Raw genomic sequence first — 24,668 nt, forward strand, 5'->3', positions numbered from 1 at the left:
AATATCTGTGGTCATGAAACCATAGGCTATCTCTACTGAATGAGTAAATTATCAGTAAAGATGGAAGAAAATGCAATTTTCATTCCCTTAAATGTTCCCTCTCCACCCATTTTTTACAAAGGTATTTTAATAAAATGCAAAGGTCAATGAGTAAATATATACAGTAGCTCAATCTGCAAATTATGCAAATCAACACCAATCAAATAGGCTATAGAAACCTTATGATCTGTGAAGTATGCAACGGTATTGGCAAAGTGCTATGCAGCAGTTGTTCAGAGCTAGGAATCAGAAATTGAAAAACTCACTTGACAAGCTACTTCCTTAGGGTCAGAGTCTCAGCTCATATAAGACAATGGAACTGTTTCAGTTTATGCCATCTGAAGATCTCTCTTGAACTTTTAAATCTATATTGGTAACCTCTGAATCAAAAACCATGATCCTCTACTGCCTGAGCTAAAAGACCCAGGTCCCCTGATAGGCAGGGCCGTCCTTACCCATATGCAAAGCACGCAGCTGTGCTGCTCCAGCCCCTGTTCCTGCTCCGCCCTGCCCCTTCCCCGCCCCCACTCCCCTGAGCTCGGCAGCTGGCCTGGGCCTGCACTCACCAGCGGCGGGAGTGCAGCAGCCCGGCCTCAGCCGCACCGCTTGTGAGTGCTGAGGGTGGTTCCCCCCTACCCCCCCCAAGCCAGCTCCGCCCCCCTCCCCCCGCAGAGGCCTGGGGCCCGTCCCCCGCTCCCCCCCATGGGGGTGCTGCATAGGGCCCCAGAGTTGCTAGGGACAGCCCTGCTGATAGGGTACGTTTACACGCTATTCAAGGGTGTGATTTGCAGCTCAGGTAGGCACAATTTGCTAGCTTTAATCTACCTAGCATGCTAAAAATGGCAGTAAAGATATGGCTGGGCAGGCTTCGGCGTGGCCCATACAAGCCCGCCTGGTCCCCTGGGTACACGTACCCATGTTGCTAGGCTGCATTGAAGCCTGTGCAGCCATATCTTCATGTCTATTTTCTGTCATGCTCACTAGATTAAAGCTAGCATGAGTGTGCCTACTGGAGTTACAGTCACACCTTCACTTGCAATGTAGCTGTACCCTCATTTCCTACCCAGTAGCAAGTTCATAAACCTGTCTGTGGGTGGCTGAGCCATTAGAGCAGGGGTTCTTGCAACAAATTTTTTGGTGGCCTCAGTGTGTGGCCACCAACTCTTCCTGGCGGCTGCACTGACTCTTTTTTCCCTAAAATTATTTTTTTCTCCTAAAGTGAATTAAGTAATATGCACATATATACATCCAAATCATTGTAATTTATTTATGTAAGGTTTGGGATTTTTTTTGCAGACTCAATAATAAAAATCATGCATAGTTATTTCTATTCTTTACTGAACCTAACAGAATAGAAACACAAATAAGGTGAACTGGAGTACTTGAGGCACCTTAGAGACGAACAGATTTATTTGAGCATAAGCTTTCGTAGGCTACAGCTCACTTCATCGGATGCATACTGTGGAAAATACAGGAGGATGATTTTATATTATATATGATTTTACAGAAAACATGAAACAATGGGTGTTATCATACACACTATAACGAGAGTGATCAGTTAAGGTGAGCTATTACCAGCAGGAGAGAAAAAAAACCTTTTGTAGTGATAATCAAGATGGACCATTTCCAGCAGTTGACAAGAACATGTGAGGAACAGTGGGGGTGAGGGGGAATAAACATGGGGAAATAGTTTTACTTTGTGTAATGACACATCCACTCCCAGCCTTTATTCAAGTCTAATTTAATAGTGTCTAGTTTGCAAATTAATTCCAATTCAGCAGTCTCTCTTCACAAATAAGGTGCTTTGCACATTCTTGTCTTTTTTATTATTGTTTGGTAAAAGTGGTTGTCTGTGTAACAACTATGAAGTAAATTTTAAAATGCTTTGACATAATAGAAGTCAAAATAATAATAAAAAACATATCTAGGTGGCTTGGGTCTGGGGAGTGGAGTGGAGGGGAGGGGAGACACAACTGCAGCTGGCCCAGAGCTCCTCTGGACGAGGGCGGGGGTGCTCCGGGCTTCGACCAGCCCAGGGCTCCTCTGGGCAGGTGTGAGAGCCAAGATTTCACCCCAAGTTTCAACCCAAGCTTTATGAACAGTTTTATGGACAAACTACAAATTTTTAAAATGGAAATACATATCCTATTTAAAGAGCTTCAAAACTGTAGGTTATTTAAAATAAACTGTTTAGTCCACTCTACCCTGTTAGTCATTTTTGATGGCACAACGGAGAGCCACTGGCACAGTGGTGACACAGCATAGTTTCATACTTGCCTCGTTTCACAATACCACAAACCATTATTCCATTTCATTTAATATCTGTGGCTGTGCTTTTACTTTATTGCATAGGACACATGATTTCGGTTGCCATTACATTATATATCTGAGCCTCCAGTCTTGCAAGCCCTAACACATGGGAGGCAGATCCTCAGCTGGTGTGTTGTAACTCCACTGAAGTCAACAGAACTAAGTCAGTTTACCCCGATGATCTGCCAGTGTTTACCTTTAAGCATGCGAGAGTCCCATTGACTTCAATGGAATTGTTCATGTGTTTTAAACCTGTGAGAGAGTGTTTGTAGGCTCAGGGTCTATCTGCTCTTGATTGAGATGAGATCAATTTAGAAAAGATTTCTTAAAATATTTTCGACAAAGTACTCTTCAACTTATTTTCCTCTTTGAAAGGTAAGTATTTCCTGGCCAAATGTACAATAATGCCCATATTTACAGGAAAAGAATCCAAACCCCTTAGCTAATACGAGGGAAAACCTGCACTCCAAATTCTGTAATCATTTTTTAAGGCAGTACAGATTTTTCTTTAACTTGCTTGACACTGAGCTATTTTCCATTAACGTTAATGGGCTTGAAATTGTTGGTCTTTGATCTGTTTTGCAGAAGTGCGTCATGGTGTTCAGCCTTTTAAATTAGTGATGCACAGTAATCATAAAATAGTTGATAAGATGTGACATTTTAATCATGCTTTACAGATCCCACTAAAAACAGTCAGGAGTTGTCAGCATTTTTCATCTTGCATACTTTTAAGTTGTATGTCTTATTCCTAACTGTGATTGCTCTAATTATTATTGTTTTTATTTGTATTGTGTTGGAAGAAATAATGTTATGCCTTGTGAACAAAAGACACTTTTCATTTAAGATGACTAGAATACAGTAGCTTTAAGATCTGTCCACTATAAAAACAAAGTAGCTGTATTAATGGTTACTGTGTGTAAATTCTGATGCAGAGGATTCTGTGTTTCTGGATGATGAGAAGGAAAGGGAAGAGTATGTCCTGAATGACCTTGGTGTTGTTTTCCATGGAGACATCAACAGTATAAAATCCAGAAGCTGGAATTATGGTCAGGTGAGCCCTTTAGAATTTCTCTGGCTGGCCCAAGTAGTACTCTGCAAGTTAGTTTAATTGATACCAGATTGTAGGCTCTTGAGTGCATTATCACTCTCTTTCTGAGAAACACAGTGGGCATCATTTTAATATTGCATGAAGTGGGTATATACCTAATCCAGACAAGTAATTTCTTATCTAATATTTAAAGGGCTAGTTTTAGGGGTATATTTCAGATATTGAGAGGCTGTCCATTGAGAGTTAAAGTCATCAGCTGACAGTTCTGAAATGCACCAGTATATCTTCTGCTGCATTATTGCCTCTCCAGGATCAAACCAGTTGACTCAAGAGAAAAGGGGGACAATGATTTTAAGCATTTATTTTTAAAAAAATTAAATAGCCCTCAAATGTTGTATAATACAATGCCGGGCATAGTTTGTACCTTTTTCTCTTCTTCTCTTTAGTTCTAGCAGCTCAATGGAAATAAGTATCCTCTTCTCACACATTATCCTGGCACAGGCTGTGAGGGTTCTTAAAACTTTTTCTGTTATAAAATTTGTTGGATTTTTTAAAATAGTTCTGGATTATGGAACTTTCCTAACGTAAACACTGATTTCCCTGTGAGAAGTTGCGTGGGTTGATTTTTCTCCTCTTCCCCTCGCTCCTCTCAAACGCTTGGCTGTTTATCCACGGATATGTTGGTTGTTCCATGTACCTGTGTCATGTACTTTCATTTTTTCATTTAAACCCGGAGGCCACAACTTTCTCCACTGTTGTGTACCATTTGCTGTCCTTTTCCTTTAGTGAAACACAGGTGGAACTTGGGTGAAAGTGATTTCGATCATTGAAGTTCTACAGGCGGAATAAGCTACTTAAGGCAATGGAAATCAGGTCTGGAAAGTGTACTGATGGGCTCCTAATTTTCAACCAAATGAAGTGTACTATGTTTCTTAACTTTCACAATTGACTCTCATTTGGGTATTGCCCAATATTCAGTCACTTTGAAAAATGTTGTTTTCTAAATTTGTGGTTTAATTGAGGAATCATGGATTTTAGAAACGAAGAACATGGGTGGGAGTGAATTACAGTGCAGGCAGGCACCATGCACAGATAGGACCATAGGGGGGTGTTGGGAAGAAATGAGGCCATATTTGCAGTATTGGTGGTTTGGTTTGTATATAGAGAATAGTGATATTTTATATCCTACAAGCATGTTTCAAACACTGCTCATTTGGATATTTTGCTCAAACTGAAAGTTTTAAAATGGGAGGTGAAGTTCCAAAACAGGATCACTAGGTGCTGGGGAGATTGTGGCTGCCATTTTAGAAATGGGTAGCACCATTTGGGAAAGTAAGAGAGTGGGTGGGGGCAGGAAAAGCGGAACCAGGAAGAACAATAGAGGGAATCAGCCACTGGGAATAAAAGAGTATGGGGAAACAATTGTACCCTTCATCATGATACCGATTTCCGCCCTGTATTGAGTAAATTGCTAGTCACTCAGAAAAGCCCAACCCACAGGGAATATGGGGAAAATCAAGGTTCGGAAGAGATCTGGGCAGAAAGGGTACTATGCCCAGAAAACTAGGCAGCTCAGATTTACAGTGATTTTCATGCTTTTTGCAATAAAGTTATGAACGGGTCCTCAAATTTGTCTACATACAAAGTTGCACCAGCTTAATTTAAGGCGTGATTTTTAAAAAATATATGGATTTAGTTTAACTGGCACAACAGGCCTATAGACAGTCTTATCTTGGTTTAAACCAGCTTTTATTTCAGTTTAGCATATGTCAATTAGAAACAAGTTTAACTGAAACTGAAATAAGAGGGTCCGCACAGGGGTTTGCCCTGGTTTAACTAAACCAGTGCAAATCTGTGTGTAGACAAGATCTCTGCGTCTGTCTATTCTTCCCCAGCTTTGTTTTCATGTAGCAGTTGCATTCCTTGCAGCCGTTTCTCCAAACTGCTCTGCCAAAACAGCTCAGTCTTGAATCCAGCTTTTAATTATTTTTGTCCTTGGCTGTCTCGAGCAGAGAGTGACTGCTTTATGCTGTATGGGCCAAATTCAGCAGTATTCTCTGGATACTTGGCACTGCTATGGCAATGCAAAAGCAGCCATTCACTTCCCACATTTTGGAGATCTTCAGATTTTGTGTTTTGCTTCAGGTCCATCTCTTGCTAGACAGCAGTTGAATGCAAGACTTGAAGACATGACATTGAGTTTGATGTAGTTTTTGCAAAATAACTGGCATAGAAGGTGGAGAAGTATAGGTCTAGCCTGGTTTATGGCTGCTTTGAGGTGCTCTAGTGATGCAAAGCCACCAGAGTATACTGGTGGCCATTTATCCCTTCTCTTGTCCGTTTAACCCAGTGTGGTAAACCCAGGACAAACAGCTACAAAAGGGGGGTAGTAATTAGTCCCAGTGAATTAAAAGGCCCCTCCCTATCCACTGAGGAGAGAGAACCACAGGGCAATAAGGTTCAGCTGGAAAAGGGGTTGCTAGAGAACCAATTAGGTTCAGCTGACTCCAACTACTTGGGACCTTTTTAAACCCTCCCCTGGGTGGTAGGAGGGAGAGAGTGAGGGAGTGAGAAGAGCAGGGAAGTTGCTAGTAGGCTGTTTGCAGTAAGACACCAGACCTTCCCAGTAGGGAGGCTGCACTCGCTCCCCAGAAGGGAAGGAAAACAAGCACAAGGACTGACTGAGGAGAGGAGAGGAGTAGCAGGACCCTGTGCCATCTATAAGGATTTGCCTTGCCCCAAACCTGAGTCTCCAAGGCTAAAAAGGACTGAGCCTACTGAGGCAAACAAGGTATTTTGCCACACGAGTTATTTCGCAAACACTTACTATTGTTGTTTGCAGTATTGTAGCCACATTGGTCCCAGGATAATAGACAAGATCAATAGAAGTTGGTCCAATAAAAGATAATACCTCACCCACCTTGTCTCTCTAAATGCATACAATGTCAATTCATAGATTTTTAAGGCCGGGGGGGCCTTACCACCATGATGACAGCAATTCCTGTGTTTCTCTCTCTCTCTCTCTCTGCCAGTGAGATTGAGATGGCAAGGGTTTAATGCAGAATATACTTTACTGCATCAAGTGATGACTAGATGCAAATAAAACAGATTTTTGACTTTGGTGAAAGTGACATGTCCTTAGCTCAAGCCACAAGCAGAGTGAGTTGTAGCAGACAGGGCTGGTGCCAGCAGATGTGAGCCAGAGGATTTACGTTCTCCGTTGTGAGGATGCTGTTTAGAAAGGGGTGTCTTTAGAGAGCTATCCTTTGTCCAGGATTATTTCCAATACACACCAATAAGATTATTCAATTGATCTCCAGTGCAAACACTCCGTGGATGATATGACTCTGGCATTAGCTCCTTGGGTGGGGAAATGCTGACCTCCCCTGAACTCAGTTTTGCACTCTAAGATTATAACTGATTATTTAATAATGAGTTTCTGTTAAATGCCAAAGAAACTAAATCAGTGCAATTGTGGTTAGTAGAGCCCAGAAGTTGAATGATGATAAATGTACACTGACTTTCTTGGTTGATATTGCATTAGAGAGTGCAACAATATATCAGTACCTTAGATAGGTACTGACATAATCCATTCAGTTTTTCTATTTTAGATCAATTAGAAAACAAAACCTTTATAGCATATTTGTTTTTTTTTTTAAGAAATGGATGCATACTGTGTATAGCACCTTCCCATTGCTCGTATGGAATTAAATGAGTGAGGAAGAGCTTTGTAGTTCATACATTTTGATGTATGTCACAGCCTGCAATAGAAATATAACGTTGTTATATGCATTTTCAGTGAATACAGAAGATGAGCATTTTATTGATGTGCATTTCTCTGTCTCCTTTCCTCTTCCAGGGGACAGTGGTATTTTCTGCTGCTATCCAATTTCTCCTAAGCAAATTGAACTACACCACAGGGCAAGTTATTTGATGATGGATTCTGGTCTATGTAGGCACCTCTGCTCCCTATTCATTCCTGTGCTTGTTATTACTGGATTTCAGAAGTGGGAGTCTTTAGACTGTTTTTAAAGAAGACCGCTTTAGGTCACTTGTCATTTTCTTAGTCCAAACCGCATAGGCCAGAACTAATCAATATAATGTACCCAATAGCTAGTTAATTTTAAACACAGGTCCAAGCATATTACTTTTTAAAGTATGGAGACTTTGCCCTAACCTTGGTAAAGCATTCATTGTTCAGCTTTGGGCACTGCAATGGCTATGTCAGAAAGGTCCTCGTAATCAACAGGTCTAGGACCTATGAAGGACACACAGTTCTCTTTGAATAGATCAGCATTCTTCTTGTTGTTATTAGAACTTCCTATTATATTCTTGATAGCCATTTAAAATGTTATGTAATGTAAGATTGACTTTGTTGCCATAACCTTTAGATGTCTAGATCAGAACGGACTTGAAAGCAAGACTACATTTTCTCACGATGGAACACTTCTTACTCAATGTGGATAATTAGTAAACAAAAAAACCAACAACCCTGTATATCTAAACACTGAACTAAAACATGACCTTGATCAGTTTATTGTAGGGGAAAAGAATATTGGCTTTCTATTTGCTTTCTAGAATAAAAACTGAACCAGCCTTTTTTCTTTTTTTCTCTTTCCTTTTATTTAGTTTGAAGAGGGCATTCTGGACGCTTGCCTACACTTGATGGATAGAGCAAAACTAGATCTCTCTGGGCGGGGAGACCCAGTCAAAATCAGTCGCGTTGGATCTGCAGTGGTATGCAACAAAGATAAAGACCTGGAATATATTGGAAATGACATGTTTTTATTTATTTAATTTTTTATATCTATTTTGAAAGCTGATCTTGAATGACCACTTGAATAGGTGGAATCTCACTTTCTTGTTCCACTGCACTGACCTAAGATCAGATCTCTCTTATTCTATACACACGCATGCTGAGTTCTAGAGACCACCATTAATAATGTCTCACTCCAGGAGGGATGATATCTTAGTGTCCACCCGTCATCTGTGTCTGACACTAGGACCACACTGATAGACGTGCCACTTTCAGACATTGCACTTCTTGATGTGATGGCACTCCACCTGACACCATGCCAGTATCTAGCAGGTCAAATAATTGATAACGTCCATCTTCCCAGAGCAGGGAAGACAATATGGTGGTTAGACTGGGAGTCAGGAGGCCTGGATGTTAATTCCCACTATGACCTGGCTTTGGTGTTTGGCCTCTGGAAAGTCACTTCACTGTGCCTCAGTTTCTTCATTTGTAAAATGGGGATGATAATTATTTGTTGTAATTAGATTGATCAGGGCTACCAGCAGTGCAAGGTACCCCAAAGGGTGAGAATCATGACCCTGGACCTCCTTCACCATCCAGTAGACCCGAGCCTGTAGGTGGTGGAGCACGCACTCCACCCTGATACAGGATGGAATAGCCCCTGTTAAGGCATGCATGCCCAATGCTTCTCAGGAGTCCTGCTTGTGCAGGTTGACTCTGCAGTGTCCCTCTTTCCCCTTTCCACCCCCAGCCATTTTCCCCCGGGGTGCTTCTTAACAGCCACAGTGTAGCCTTTTAATGACTGGCTATAGCACAGATTAAAGATCAAAATACTGCACTGTCCTTGAAATGTGCCTCTTCCAGTATGTCTCCCATGACAGCGAGCTGGATACAACCCCTCACCCTTTGGTTTTGTCACTGAATACTTACCTTGTTTCATCCCGGGGTTCACAGGATTTTCTAATTAGAAAACAGTAGCTAGTCCAACCAAAAGCTTTTAAATGAAAATTGTGATTTATTTGGCAAGAGTGTAGTTGCTGTGCATTAACATAATTGAATGGTATATGGTGAATGAGGTTTTTCACACAGCCTCAACTGATTTGGTTCAGATTGCTACTAACTAGGAAATGTATTGCTCATTGACTATCAATTTAGTCATTAATCAGCAAATTGCATGTATAGTCTTACCTGGAGAAAACTTACACAGCAAAATCTTTCTTGTTTTCGTGTGTGCTAGATGCATGCTATTAGATTCAGCTCTAAAAATAACAGTGGACCCATTTCTTCTCTCACACCAATATAAGTCAGGAATAATTGTACTGCAGTCACTGGATTTACACTGGAGTATAAGTGAGAGGCGAATCATGCCCAATATTTCTCAGTAGGATTCAGGGTCACTTAATAGGCTATATTCACTTTCCAGTGAGCATGCTTATTAATAGTGAACCATTGAAAACTGCCAGTGTATGTATGTTGCATTTTGACTTGACTTCACCTTCCCCCCACTTTCTGGCAAAGAATCAGGTGTCTTCGACTTGATTGCTCCTCCTCCCCCTGCTTGAGGATGGTACATCCCCAGGTCCTGCTTCAAGTGTGACACTTCCATGGAGTGTTAAACTACCAGTAGAAAATACACTTCATTTAAATGAATAGTCCATGACAAACAAATGACAGCTTAGGATGTCTGTCTCAAAACAGTTCCACCAAATTAATCATTTGGTGACATGATTGAAACTTTGTCATTTGGTTCAATGACATTGGACTTGAGCATTTGACCACCAGTGGGATTTTTCAAAAGAGCCTAAACAGGTTAGGCACCTAACTCCCATTGATTTCAGTGGCACCTAAATGCCTTTGAAAAACTGACCCCCAAGTGACTAAAAGATCTAGGTATTTGGCCAAGTAGTTTAAAGTAGAGAACTAGAAACCAGGAATTCTGAGTCTTAATCCCAGCTCAGAGTGATTTAGTGTGTTACCTTGGGCAAGTCAATTATCCTTTCTGTTCTTCTGAAGATGATAAAAAATTTTGAAATTCTTGGATGATAAGAAAAGCACCTCATCTGAAGAAACAACATAATGTGGGAGATGGTTACAACATTTCTAATACACAGCATAACCTCTCTCCCCCAAAAAGTATTTGTACAAAGGTTGTATAGAAGAGACTGTATAACTTTTTTTTTTACATGTTTATATCTTTTAAATTATTTTATCCATTGTCCTGTGCCACAATGTCCTCATAGCAGGGCACTACCAAAATCCAATGATCTACTTCTTTGTTAACAATGGGAAATGTTTTGGAAACAACTTACATGGTATTCCTAAATTGTAAGGGAAAGAGGCCATTTTGATCATCTAGACTGACCTGCATAACACTGGCTGGAGGACTTCCCTGAATTAATTCCTATTTGAACTAGAGCATATCTTTTAGAAAACCATACAATCTTGATGTACAAATGTTCAGTGATGGAGAATCCTCCATAGAACCTTGGTAAGTTGTTCCAGTGGTTAATTACCCTCACTGCTAAAAAATGTAAAACTTATTTCCGGTCTGAATTTGTCTAGCTGCAACTTCCAACCATTGCATCTAGTTCTACCCTTGTCAATTTTTTGACATACTTTACACAAATCTTAACATATAGATTTATAGAATTTCTTTTTTTGTTAGATCAATGCTAAAGATGATGAGGGAGTGGTTGCTGGCAGTTGGGACAATATTTATGCTTATGGAGTAGTACCGTCAGCCTGGACTGGAAGTGTAGACATCCTGTTGGAATATCATAGCTCTGGTATGCCAGTGCGGTACGGTCAGTGCTGGGTCTTTGCTGGAGTCTTCAATACTTGTAAGTATTTTAAAAAGTGGTATCTTTGTCTAGTGCAGATAGTTTTAGAACTAAGATACTTCTTGAACTACAATGTTCAAGAATAAATAGTAGGGGGTTTTGCCATTACATGGCTAAAACAAACATGCTTTGAACATGCTTGTATGCTTTCAACTTTTGCTTCTCTTTTACGAGAATCTTCTAGCTATTTAAAGTCTGTCTTTTGCATCTAAAATGGCTGGTAAAATTTGTTTAGTGATGTGTGGGTAATGGGGGCATGATGGGCATTGGGACAGGTGGAGACTTTGTAAACGTAATAGTCATTGTTTTCCTCTGGAACTCTGAGATGGAAATCATGAATGAGTGATCTCAGTCTAAACCCACTGTGAGCAACTGACCGTATCACAAAGCCATTGCGCTGTATGGCACAACTGACAGTCTCTCTTGGCTCAAGAAAGTTTAATTACTGGAGTACCAAGGATTCTTCTTGGCAAGACCGAGGTGCATTGGCACAGCACCTGTAATATCCTGTGTAACTTGCACTGTTAACACACTTCCTTGGCGTTTTTGAGCCAGCCCTGTGGAGGAAAATACTGGTTTGGTGTATCATGTATCTGGTGCACCAAGAGGTTAAACTAAACAATCAGATCAGAGTTTCAGTGTTGCATAAAAGCAGAGAGGTTCTAAGTTTCATATCCCAGTGAGGGAAAGCAATGCTTGTACGGTCATAACTTTCACTGTCAAGTGAAACTGTAGGAGCATCATACCAAATAATCACTCAACACCGGTTTCAAACTATTAGTCACTAGAGGCCAAGAAAGACATATGCACTGTGAGATAATGTGAATACTCTGCCCATCCCAAGATCTTGGAGTACAGAGTGTTTTCCGTAATTGGGTCCAGGAGGATTATGCCGGTGTACGGGATCCCCTATAGGCTCAAAGCCAGCATAGCAGCTCCTATACCAACGTCCCTGCTACCAGTGTAAGGGGCTTGGCTGGAGTATAAAGGGTATAGCTTGGGTTTCTCTAAACCCCACTGATCCCAACTTCTTTGTTGGCTCACTAAGATGACTGCCAGCCTGGTGACAGAGTGGCACACAGCCCAGGTTCAGGGGACCATAAAGGACATCTTTGCAACCTCTGAGCATAAACTCTCTGGCCAAAACCAAGGGTCTGGGACTCCATGTTTAAGTTGTTAAGAAGAAATTAAATAAACAAAATAACCCAATGAAACCTTCTCACTTTTTCTTTGATGTTGTATCCATGACCTATACAGGCACATCAGTTTTCTTTGCAGTGTATTCTTATATCAGTGATGTTACCCGTACTGGCAGATCTGGAAGTTGCATGATTCATGCACTGAGCAATCAGTTAAGATTATGCCTCATTATCTGTTTCTGTTCCATACCTTTTTGCACCTAATAAGACAAGGAAAAACATGGGCCAGACGCTTACCTGCTGTAAATCAGTGTAGTTCTATTGACTTTGGGAGCGATGCTAATTTACATCAACTAGGACTTGGCCCTCCCCAAAGTGTCTGCTGCTGAACAATCTAGGAATATGTGGATTTCTGGAGTGGGTTGATTCCTGTTTGGGAGCAAAAGTAGAGCCAATATACTGTGATTATAGTCAATTCCCCATGGAATTTCAATGACCAGCTGTTTGCAAGTAGTGGTAATCTTAAACAAAGACAGTCAAAGTTTGAGCATTGGCCTGCTAAACCCAGGGTTGTGAGTTCAATCCTTGAGGGGGCCATTTAGGGATTTGGGGCAAAAATTGGGGATTGGTCCTGCTTTGAGCAGGGGGTTGGACTAGATGACCTCCTGAGGTCCCTTCCAGTCCTGATATTCTATGATTCAGAGACCATTCTGCTCTGAGAGCTCCAGCTAATTGCTGGAGGAAGACCTGAAAAGTTTTTGAAAATATTTTTTCCCTTTTGATTTTTGCAGTAGAAATTCAGGTCCTGTCTAGCATGCAAGATTGTATGGCCTTGTTAACAGTCAGTTGTTTCTTAAAATTTCTCAGCATTGTACTGCCCCTGGTACAGCTCTAAAAGTAGTAGCCATGGTGGGGTCTCTAGTATAGACAAAAATGTGTGATATAGCCCTGATCATAGCACGAATAGCCAGTGGAGAATTAAGCCTCTTAAACTGCGAGGGTTGCCAATCTTCCACCTTTGACAAGCACAAAATTCGCTATTCCTGCTCACTGACTCCCCAAACAAAAGTAAAAATTCTGTTTTATAAAGTGCAGCAGCCAGAAAGCTAGACCCAAAACAATGAAATTCTATTATTATGGAATGGTTCTGACAAGAAAGATACGTCCAAAACCTCCATTTCTGAATATTGAGGTGTGTGTGTGTGTGTATCTTTAGTTTAGATATACGTCTCTTCATCGGAAACACGCACACTGTACCAAATACCTTACTTATATCAGGACTAGCAGGACTCCAATACAACCCTATCTTCTACATGCTACGAGTATTGTGATCATGCCACTGCTGGTAGGTACCACCAGTCATTTGAAATTCCTATAGCCATTAGATGATGCTTTTTGCCCGCTCACCCTCCCACCTCTGTCCTGCAGTACACCAAAAACCTCCTCCATTGCAGACATACCGTTATACACAGCGGGCCAAATTTTGCCGTCTGAACCACAGGTGCACAGCTCCCATTGGGACTGATTCATTTCTGCATTCCTCTAGCTCAGTGGTTCCCAAACAGGGGGTTCTCGGGGAAAAAAATTCCCTAATGGCAGACAGAGCTGTCCTTAGGGACCCTGGGTAGTACGGGGCCATAAGCCTTTAGCACCTGGACTTCCAAGAGCTAAGCAGGTCAAAGCAAGCATATTTATCCCACTGAGGAGATTTAAACTTCAAGACTCCTTATAAGAAATGGAAAGGGAGGTAGATTTTTTTTTGCTGTTTTTAAAATTAAATAGGCAGCTAGTATTGTTTTTAAAATTATTATGAAGAACAAGTTTAAGCTTTGTTGTAATGTGTGTTCTTTGCCTGGACTGCTCAAGACATGAATGCTTGTGTAGGAGGAACTCTTTGAGTTGGCTTCTTAAATACCTTTATGCTGTTTCACATCTGATACTCCTTGATGAAAGCCTTGTCTTATAACAGGCTTATTCAAAGTGATACAAGCTATGAAAGTGAGATCTTGGAAGAGTGTTGCCGTTTTCATAATGTAATAAAAATACTGTAATGATGATAAATAATAGTGTGTAATAAACATGTCATAAAAACAAATTTCATATTTCCAAGATCATTGCTTTTATAATTTATACTTGGGTCAAGGAGAAAATCCCTGGAAATATTCATTTTTAGCAGGGGGTCTGCAAGACTTGACATTTTAATGAAAGGGGTTCACAGGTTGTTAAAGTTTGGGAACCACTGGTCTAGCTATACCCTATTTATAAAACTGAAGTAATGCAGTGTAGATTCAGGGCCACCTGTAGTCAATAGGAGACACATGTGCATCTTAGGGCAGAATCTGTCAAGGTAGGCCTACTAACATACCAAGTGCAGTTAGAGATCTAGCATTCATTGTTGTTACGAAGCCAGATGACAAACAAAAAAAATTGATGATTAGCAAGTTATAACGCTGGGCAGTGGCATATCTAGCATATAGCTGCTTACATGAAAAGGAGCCACTGCGAATGAGCGTCAAGATGACAGTGAATAGGGGGATGGCTAATTCAGCTAAAATAATTGCTTTGAGTTTTGAGTTATTTGAAGCTTGTAACATTTTATGACTGCAACTGCAACCAATCCAGTTTTCCAAGATTACCATACTGATTCAAGACAATCATCTGTTTTAAAATGCTAAAACATTCTGGAGAAAAGTAAACTAAGTCATTGATCTTAAAATAGCCAGATGAATTATTTCCAATGAGCCCCAAAGGCGCTCATGTGCTGGAAGTCTGGGAAGGCATTGGAATGAAATTTAATCTATAGGTATGTATGAGATCCATGCATCCAGGTAATTTGTCATCAAACAATTTAAAACATATGTGTGGTGTTGCTCTTTATTGAAAGTCACAGTAGTGACGTTAGCCTACATAGCACCATAGAGGGCAGTCCAAACTTTTCCACTGAAATTGTTTTGTGACAGTAAATTGGGTTTTCAACCCCTTCCCCTCCCCAAAACAGTATCTGCCTCCTGTGGAAACATTTGGCTTTTCATCAAAAAAATTAAGAACAAAAAAGCTCGTCTGAAAATCGAAATATTCAATTCAAAAATGCTGCCGCCGTGTCTCATGGAAGTTGTTGTTCAGATGCCTCAGACCCCCTCCCGCCCCCAATTCTTCTCTGAGAGCTGCGCGTCCCTAGTTGGACTCCCATCTCCTGTGCTATACCATGGCCATGGGACTCCCATGATGCACTGTACCAGCTGAACAAGAGCGTTAACCTGACTACATCTTAGCTTTCCCATCCGTAAAAATAGAGATAACAATTACATGCTTCACTGAGATGTTCTAGGATTGAATGCATTTTTTTTAATTCACTGTGAGATCATCTAATAAAAGGTGATTACAGAAGTTCAAAGTATTATTAGTGAGCGATTGGTACAAAATATGTAATGTGCTTTGTTTAAATTCTCTAACCCTGACACTTGTAAATAATTCAGTTTTCTTTCTCAATATCGATTTCTGTTATATTTTTTGGATTCTCTAGGTTCCTCCAAATGTAACATTGGAAAATTCCAACTAAACTTAAAGAAACCTTCTAACAGTGGCCCTTCTAATAAAGTCTTCCATTCACTTCAAAGCTTATCACTGCTGGAAGGACCAGTGTTTACCCTCTATTGTGTCTTAGTTTTTTGGGAAGCCTAACTGTTACTTTTTTTCATGTGCTAAAGGCAGACTATGTGTGGGGAGCGGCTGGAGGGGATGGGGGTTGTTTTACAAATGGAAAGCATTGAAAGAATAAAGGCCCAGGTTATCTTTCCATCCTCCCACCCTGCTTCCACCTGAAGTATACCTATAATCTCCTCCAATCTATCTACCCATTCTATCTACTCATCCTCTTGCCAATATATTATCATATTGCTTCAAATCATCCTTTTCATTTCCTTTCTCTTTCCACTCCAGTTCTGAGGTGCATAGGGATACCTGGAAGAATTGTTACCAATTATTCCTCTGCCCATGATAACAATGCCAATTTACAACTGGATGTCTTTGTAGATGAAGAAGGGAAAATGGACTCCAAACTCACAAAAGACTCGATCTGGTGAGCTGTCCCAGCAAACCTATCATCTCTGTGCACATAAAACATGACAGATGATCAAGGTTTCGTATGTCTCTGCTATTCTATTTAAAGAATACTGCTAGATTATCGAAAGACGTAGTTGCAAACTGTGGAATAAAAGCTAGTTAATAAATAGGGCAAGGAATGTAAACTGTTCAACATGGAAAAAGGCAAGGGATCAGTTCAAGAGTCAGCGTTCAATATACCACGCATATAAGCAACTTGGAAGAAAGGGTGAATACCTAAGTGGCAATAATTGCTGAACTCTAGAAAACCTAACAGAGGGCCCAATCTTGCTAGGTGTTGGGTATCTCCAATTTTGCTTGGAGGATTTCATAGCTTGGATTTAATTCCTGATCTAATGTCCATTGAAGTCATGGGAAATTTTCTGTTGCTTTTGATAGTTTCCTATTTGCATGTTTTATTTAAATTTGGTACCTGCATCCAGAGCTGCAGATGGGAAAACTTTAAAATAAATCAGATACATTTTTAAAAGATATAGGACAGGACTCTTTAATACTTCGATTAGCTTTATAAAAATAACAAGATATCGGATCACTATATTATTTGACCCAAGACCACCTTAGGTTTGCAGAAGACAATTCTGCTGTTTTCTCCCTTCAACTTTCCCATTCTCCTGTCTGGAGTGAGAAGAGCAATATATATTGATTAAGTTCTACATTCAGCAGAAATGATCTGTGGATTACCATACCACAACATCTCTCTTTCTGTGGAGCAATGATTCTGCCTTCTATATACATTCCTACATTCAGTAGATTCTTGTTCTGCCCACTGTTAATATTCCTGATTTGTGTGAATGATTTCTTCACCTCATCGGTAGAATAATATTCATTCATCAGGATGCTTCATTAACAATCCAAGATCTGGATTCTTTATAACATAAAAACTGGAACAAATCTACTGTCCTGAGGACAAAAAGACTGAGCCTATTATAATTGCAGCCCTGATGTCATCTCCATGAGTTCCATTGTCAGGGGGGAAGGATCCAGGTTTTGGAATCTATGTAAGAATTACATGTCAATTTCCAAGGAAAAATTCTCTTTCATGATAGCATAAGTCAGTGCATCTCACAGAACCACCCATATGCCATCCTATATAAATTGCACAGAAAACAAATAGCTCTGTGTCTAGAGAGACAAGGTGGGTGAGATAATATCCTGGGACCGGCACAGCTACAACAACATTACGTAGTTCTGTGTCTGTAATATATCTATTTTGAAGCCTATACTTTGTGATCCCAGGGTTCCAAAATTCAAATTTAGCATTTACTCTAATGACCAGAAGACAATATAACATTTCTGTAGGTATGATTCTCCTGCAACTTACACTGGTATAAATTGAGAGTAACTCTACTGAAGATACAGTGGTGTATAACTGATGTGAGAGAAGAATCAGGCCCTTTGTATATAGTCAAGTATGTTAGTCTCTAAGGTGCCACAAGTACTCCTTTTTCTTTTTGCGAATACAGACTAGCACGGCTGCTCCTCTGAAACCTGCAGTATGTTAGACACTCTACTAACAGCTTCACCAAGCTCTTTTTCCCCATGTACTCAAAGTCATATTTGTCTTAACCACTTGTGACTTTTTCCTTTTCATTTCCCTACCATTTTTCAATATTTTTCACTTCATTCAATAATTGTTCAGGTTTTCCTCTGAAGCTGGGGACAGATTCTGAGCGGGTGTAAATAGACGAAGCTCCATTGAAGTCCAGGGAACTGTGCCAATTCACTTGAGCTGAGGAACTGGCCCGCAATGTTTTACACCCCACATTTTATATACCTCTTTCTTTGTCTTGATTACTTTGGGCTTCCTTGTTCATCTCTTTCTCCTCATAATGTATTTATTGCTACATGGTGCACATAACCCCTTAGGCGCACATTAATTTATCTTACAGCACTTCCCATTTCTCCTTTGTGTCCTTTCTCTTCATTACCTTGTACCACTCTGTGGTAGCTCTAACTCAGACTTTAAATGGTTTGTGTCTTATCCTTGATGTTATTTCAGTGTAGCTTTTTATTTTTTTTAAGATGACATGTTCAAGGTATTTATAACAATTTTTGAAAAAAATGTCTTGACTTTTCTTTTTTAATTTATTTATAATCCCTAGGCAACTGGAAGTTAGGATCTCTTTCCTTTATGAACGTCTACAGCAGTTGACTATTTTATTCCCTGGAGCTGCAAAAGATGGATCTGTGTTCCTATTTCTAGCACTGCCAGAATTCAGGGATGTTTGGATCCAGGATTTTTGTTCAGACCCATCTCTAGGCATGGGGCTGCACCCAAGTGCTTGGTATCTGATATGCATTTACTTATTTTTAGAAAAAAGCATTTTTTCCCAGGATGAAAACATATATAAAGAATTACACAGACTTTTCCAGAAGTTATTTTTAAGAACTTGGTCAGATTACTGTCATTATTGACTGCTTCTCCTTACTTTAGTTTTTTTTAATTATGTACAGACACGTAAGGAATATACCTTGAAGGGATCTTACTATTGTGCCTTGATCCTAGTATTGATCTCCAATCAGGCAGAGCCCTGTTAAAATCAATGAGGCTCCATGTGGGTGCAGGAGCTTCTTCCATGCCAAGCTCACTGTAAGATGGAGGCCTGAGTAGCGATCCCTTCTGAGGTGTTGAACTCCAATCTTCCAGGCTCCACCCTCTCTCTAACTCCAAAACCAAATTTCTTGTGGTGTGGAAGACATTCTTCAGTGCTATACTCAATCCTAATGTCCTTTCTCATCCAATATGTCCCTAACCATATGAGCCCTGTAAAGTACTCTTCTTAAATTGTCTGCCAGGCATAAAAGTCTGCCACCTGGTCATTTTTTATTAGTTTTTCTATCATTTTGTTTAGTCTCTGGCTGGTTTAGATATAAGAGCTACAACTTCAGTTTAAATAATTGTCTATATATAGGGCCAGACCCTCAGCTGCTAGTACGCGGCGTAGCTCTATTGAAGTCAATAGAACAGTGCTCACTTGCACCAGTCAAGCATGTGGCCCAGTATGTTTTGGAGCTGGAAGGAACTTTAGATTATGTTTTAGGGATGGAAGAATCCCCCCAAATCTGGGGAAGCACAAGTGAATATGTATTTATCCATCCTCACCCAATGTCATCATACTTATTTATCATTTGTATTGCAGTAGCATATATAAATCTCAATCCCATTGTGCCAGGCATTATACAAACAAAAAAACAGTCCCCGCCACAGAGCTTACAGTCAAGTTATTACATTGCAGTGTCTACTCACCAAATAAGATTAGTTTCATTCATGGCCTCCTCCCCTCTGTTTTTTACCTTCTGTCCTTTGGTCACACTCAAAACCAAGAACATCTGAGTTTGATTCAAAGTTGGATTTTAAGTGCTTCGGGGCAGAGATTGTCTCTTCTCACATGGCATCGTCATAACTTTCAAAAACCCACCTACCAGACAGTGGTTCACCAAAGGCTCTATGAGAATGACTCACTACGCCGCATTCAGCAGTATCAAAAATTCTAGTTGTGTGCGTCACTTTTCTTGAATAATTCTTTTTCTGTAGTCCTGCTTCATTAACTCTCCTAACTGACAAGTTTTTCCCTGATCCAAGCATTTATTTCTGCTTTGAAATGTCTTGTTAGACAAGCCTCAGAGCCCACTGACTCCTCTACATTTCTGTTTTTTTCACCTATTACTAATGAAATGGTCGGAGTTTAACAATCCATTCTGGCTGCAATTTTATTGCTAATATTGCATGGATTAGGGAAGTATCAGTGGCTACACAGATGTAATTTCATTCATATCTGCTGGCAGGATACACATAATTTGCAAAGAAAATTGCTACTTTCTCCTCCCCCATTTTTGTTAATAACAAAATTCAAACACTTGGTTGACTCTTGAAGCTGTTGCAAGAAACTCGTGTTGGGTTTTTTTCCTCCTTGTTTGTGCTCTCCCTTGAGCTCTAATAAAATTTCAGAAAGAAAGTTACAAGAGCCATCTTTCTCGTTAGGGTGGTTCATCTTTGAAACATTCTCGACAGATTGTAAATAAGATGACCTGGTGGTGTTTTTCAAGCACCCAGCCAAGTGAGGGCATTTCAAGTCTGTGCTTAAACTAACCACTTAAATGCCTTTGAACATAACGCATGTGGCTCATGGAACAGCACTTGGCAAGGGTGCTGGAACAATTGGTATAGTGGGGGTGCTGAGAGCCATTGAACCAAACTGCAAACCCTGGATATAATAGAAACCACTTCAAGCCAGGGGGTGCAGCAGAACCCCCAGCACCCCTAGTTCCCAGATCCATGGAACTTGGTCCTGTGGAGATATGACCTCTAACATGGGCAACCATAGCACGTGAGTCTGTGAACTAATTAGAAACTAAGAGAGCTGGGCCTATTTTTTGCTTACATGGAAAACCTCCAAGGAAAACTTAGCACCATGGCACTGATGATTCAGTTGGGGTCTCTCTACCTTCTGCAGTATTACCAAGGGAGAGTTGGAAAATTCTAACAAAGTAAATTGCTTTTTGCATATTTTTTTAAAGTTAGACCTAATCATTGAAAGGGACCTCTACAGATCATCTAGTCCATGACTCATGGCAGGACTAAGTTTATCTAGACCATCCCTGACAGGTGTTTGTCTAACCTGCTCTTAAAAAACTCCAGTGATTTAGATTCTACAACCTCCCTATGCAATTTATTCCAGTGCTTAACCTTCCTGACAGTTAGTAAGTTTTTCCTAATGTCCAACTTAAATCACCGTTGCTGCAATTTAAGCTCATTGCTTCTTGTCTTATCCTCAGAGGTCAACGACAACAATTTTTCTCCCATCTCCTTGTAACAACCTTTTAATTACTTGAAAATTGTTAGTATGTCCCCTCTCAGTCTTCTCTTCTCCAGACTGAACTAACCCCATTTTTTCAATCTTCCCTCATAGGCTAAGTTCCCTGTAAGCTGCTCAGCTGCACAGCATCCTTCTTAGCACTGCACAGGCGCTCAGGAAACCCACCTGGGGGGAGGGGCATCTCCCCAGGCCCAGACATAGCCTGGCCCCCAACTCTGCTGCACCTGGAGCACCCGGACCGGCCAGAGTGCCCCTACCCTGGTCTGAACCCAGCCACAGCTGGGGTGGGGCGGCCCAGCCAGGCCCGAACCCATCCCTGGCCCAAACCTGCTGAGGGAGGGGTGCCTATCCTGTGGCCCCAGCCCCAGAGCTGCTGCGGCATGGAGAAGTGCCCCCCTCCCCAGGTGCTGCTGTGGTGGGAGAGACAGCTGGGGAGAGTCCTCTCGTGAGGATGTAGCCCCAGAGCACCCTCCTGCACCCCAAACCCCTCATCCCTGGCTCCCAACGTAGAGCCTGTACCCCCCGCTGGAGCCCTTACCCCCTGCACCCAACCCTCTGCCCCAGCCCTGAGCCCCTTCCCACACTCCGAACCCCTCGGCCCCACCTCCACCACATAAATTTTATTATGTGCACCAATATGCAGGTGATGAGTTTATGTTGCACATAACAAAATTCATTCCGCACGTGAGGTGGAAAAATTAGAGGGACTGCTGCTCATACATTATGTTTTCTAGACTTGTAATCGTTTTTGGTGCTATTCTCTGGACTTTCTCCAATTTGTCCACATCCTTCTTGAAATGTGGCACTCAGAACGGGACACAATACTCCTAATTAGCATGGAGTAGAGTGGAAGAATTATTTCTCGTGTCTTGCTTCCAACACTCCTGCTAATACATCCCAGAATGATGTTCACTTTTTTGCAACGGTATTGCACTGTTGACTCATATGTAGCTTGTGATCTACTATGACCCCCAGATCCCTTTCTGCAGTACTCCTTCCTAAGCAGTCATTTCCTATTTTGTATATGTGCAATTGATTGTTCCTTCCTAAGTGGCCTTTGTCCTTATTGAATTTCATCCTATTTACTTCAGACCATTTCTGCAGTTTGTCCAGATCATTTTGAATTTTAATCCTGTCCTCCAAAGCACTTGCAACCGCTCCCAGCTTAATATCGTCCGCAAACTAACGCAACTATTCCTCTTTAAAAAGCTTAGTCTTTGGTTTGTGGCATTCAAAAATGACCTACAAGGAGTTAGGGAACTATTTGTTTATATATCCAGTGCAGGGTCAGTTAATAAACCTGCACCTGCAACTTTACACAGAAACCAGACAAGCTCGTTTGTTTGTTTTAACTATCAGAATGAACATAGTTGTGCATATTACCAGTTGTATAGTTGGTACTGAAACCTCTGTTTAAGATTACCTAGTCATCAGCCTGGCTAGGTCTGCTTTATACCGTTCAGGAATCACAAAGCAGTGTTAACACCAGCATACATGGGCAGTTAGGGATTTCTCTTGCATAGAGGTATTCTCTGAGATAGAATTGACTGGCACCCTTCTCACAGCCCCCATTCTTGGGGACGTGGCTGACAAAAAAAGGATTCGCAAAAAGAAAAGGAGGACTTGTGGCACCTTAGAGACTAACACATTTAAAAAATTTCCATACGGCTAAATTCAGTGCCTTGCATAATGACAGGTTTCAGAGTAGCAGCCGTGTTAGTCTGTAGTCTCTAAGGTGCCACAAGTCCTCCTTTTCTTTTTGCGAATACAGACTAACACGGCTGCTACTCTGAAAAAAAGGATTGTGGCAGGAGCACCATTGTGCACCAACAATTCCTAGCTGCCTGAATCTCTTTTTAGGGGGGCTATGCATTAAGTGCCATTTAGAGCATCTTTCAGGCTCCTCTAATTGGCTTCTTGGCACTGGACTGGGCTTGAGGATCAGGGGATTGCAAAGAAGGCTTATACCTACCTTTCTGATACTCCCCATCAAGCTTCAGCAGGCACCAAATTATTGGGCCTGGGGATCTGGCTTGATCTGTCCTCTGCAACATATAAACTGTTGGACCCAGAAAATTCTTATGAGATTTTCATTGCAACAGTGAGACATTAAGACACAGGCTTGTTCTGATATTTATTTTTATGCTTTAGTATTGAATATTCTTGTCTGTTTTCCTGTGTAAGGAACTATCACTGCTGGAACGAGGCATGGATGGCAAGACCTGATCTTCCCGTTGGTTTTGGAGGATGGCAAGTCGTAGATAGTACTCCTCAAGAAAACAGTGATGGTAATCCTGCATGCAGTCTTTGTATTTTAGTCCTTAGACTGAAGTCAGTAGCTGTGGAGAAGATTTGGAGATGGATTTCTCATTCTCCCCCAATAGATATAAAAGCACCAATTATCTCAGTGGGCATAGAATTTGGCCAGAGGAAAACAAGACACTCTGTGCCATAATTCAGCCACTTTTGTTGGGTTAGGTGGTATGTACTTTATATAGTATTATGTATTAAAGACCAGCATTCCATATTCTGCAATACCAAAAGGTTTTGATGCAACCCATGTATAACCTTGACTTCTTTTAAGGCGGGAGGGGGGGCTGCATATTGTTTCCCATTGAAAGCATGTTCAAAGCAGAATTTCTGTGCATACTGATAGGAAGGATAGGAATTTTATAGTGGACATTACTTTGAAAAAATCACAGGTGAAACATAGAACATTTTGATGAAACCAAGGGCAGGTCTTCACTACCCACTGGATCGGCAGGTAGTGATTGATCTATCGGGGATCGATTTATCGCGTCTCGTCTAGACGTGATAAATCGATCCCTGAACGCGCTCCCCGTCGACTCCGGAACTCCAGCTTGTAAGAGGTGGAAGCGGAGTCGACAGGGGAGCAACAGCAGTTGACTCGCCGCCATCCTCATGGCCAGATAAGTCAACCTTAGATACGCCGACTTCAGCTATGCTATTTGCGTAGCTGAAGTTGCGTATCTTAGGTCGACACCCCTCCACCAGTGTAGACCAGGGCAAACTTTATTTAATCAGATTTCTAAAGTGCCCTCACCATAGTATTTAGGTGTTGGTCCTACATTTTGATACTGATTGTTACAGGTTGAGACTTATTTACATCCCCCTTCAGTAAAGGAGTAGCCCTCTCCCTTCAGTCTCAGCAAGTGGCATACGCTGAGCCCAGGGATGACTTCAAGGGTGGGGAGAGACTGTGGTATTTTCCACAGCATGGCCACCCAAAAGTCAAAGGGCTCAAGGAGAAAAATGGAGAAGTCATGGGATTCCGGATTCCATGAGCCCTGTGACCAGCCTGCAAGCCAACTCATAGCACAGTGGAGTGAGGAAAGGACATGTGGAAGGGAAAGGTGCCTGATCCAAAGAACGTTGAAGCTAATGAAAGGACTCCAATTGCCTTCGCTGGAGTTTGGACCCAGCCCCAGGAACGTTAAATGTATTTGTGATAACAGAGCTGCCCTGTAGAAGAGTGAGAGGGGATGTAACGGTTTTAAACCAAGTATTTTGGGAGTATATAACATATGCCATAATGCTAATTTCTCTCTGTAAATTCCTGTGGCTGCATTCTCTAGA

The 24,668-nt window shown here is 41.2% G+C and overlaps 1 protein-coding gene across 1 annotated transcript in view; it reads left to right on the top strand.

The window, feature by feature from the left end:
* F13A1 (coagulation factor XIII A chain) overlaps window positions 1-24,668 on the top strand; it is an 88,783-nt gene that overhangs the window by 42,498 nt on the left and 21,617 nt on the right. Inside the window, exons 5-9 of the mRNA XM_073332122.1 lie at window positions 3,282-3,400; window positions 8,027-8,134; window positions 10,819-10,993; window positions 16,072-16,210; window positions 23,256-23,359. Coding sequence (XP_073188223.1) covers window positions 3,282-3,400; window positions 8,027-8,134; window positions 10,819-10,993; window positions 16,072-16,210; window positions 23,256-23,359 — 645 coding nt within the window. The remainder of the gene's footprint in view (window positions 1-3,281; window positions 3,401-8,026; window positions 8,135-10,818; window positions 10,994-16,071; window positions 16,211-23,255; window positions 23,360-24,668) is intronic.

This window comes from Lepidochelys kempii, chromosome 2, assembly GCF_965140265.1.
Source record: "Lepidochelys kempii isolate rLepKem1 chromosome 2, rLepKem1.hap2, whole genome shotgun sequence".
Lineage (NCBI taxonomy): Eukaryota > Metazoa > Chordata > Testudines > Cheloniidae > Lepidochelys > Lepidochelys kempii.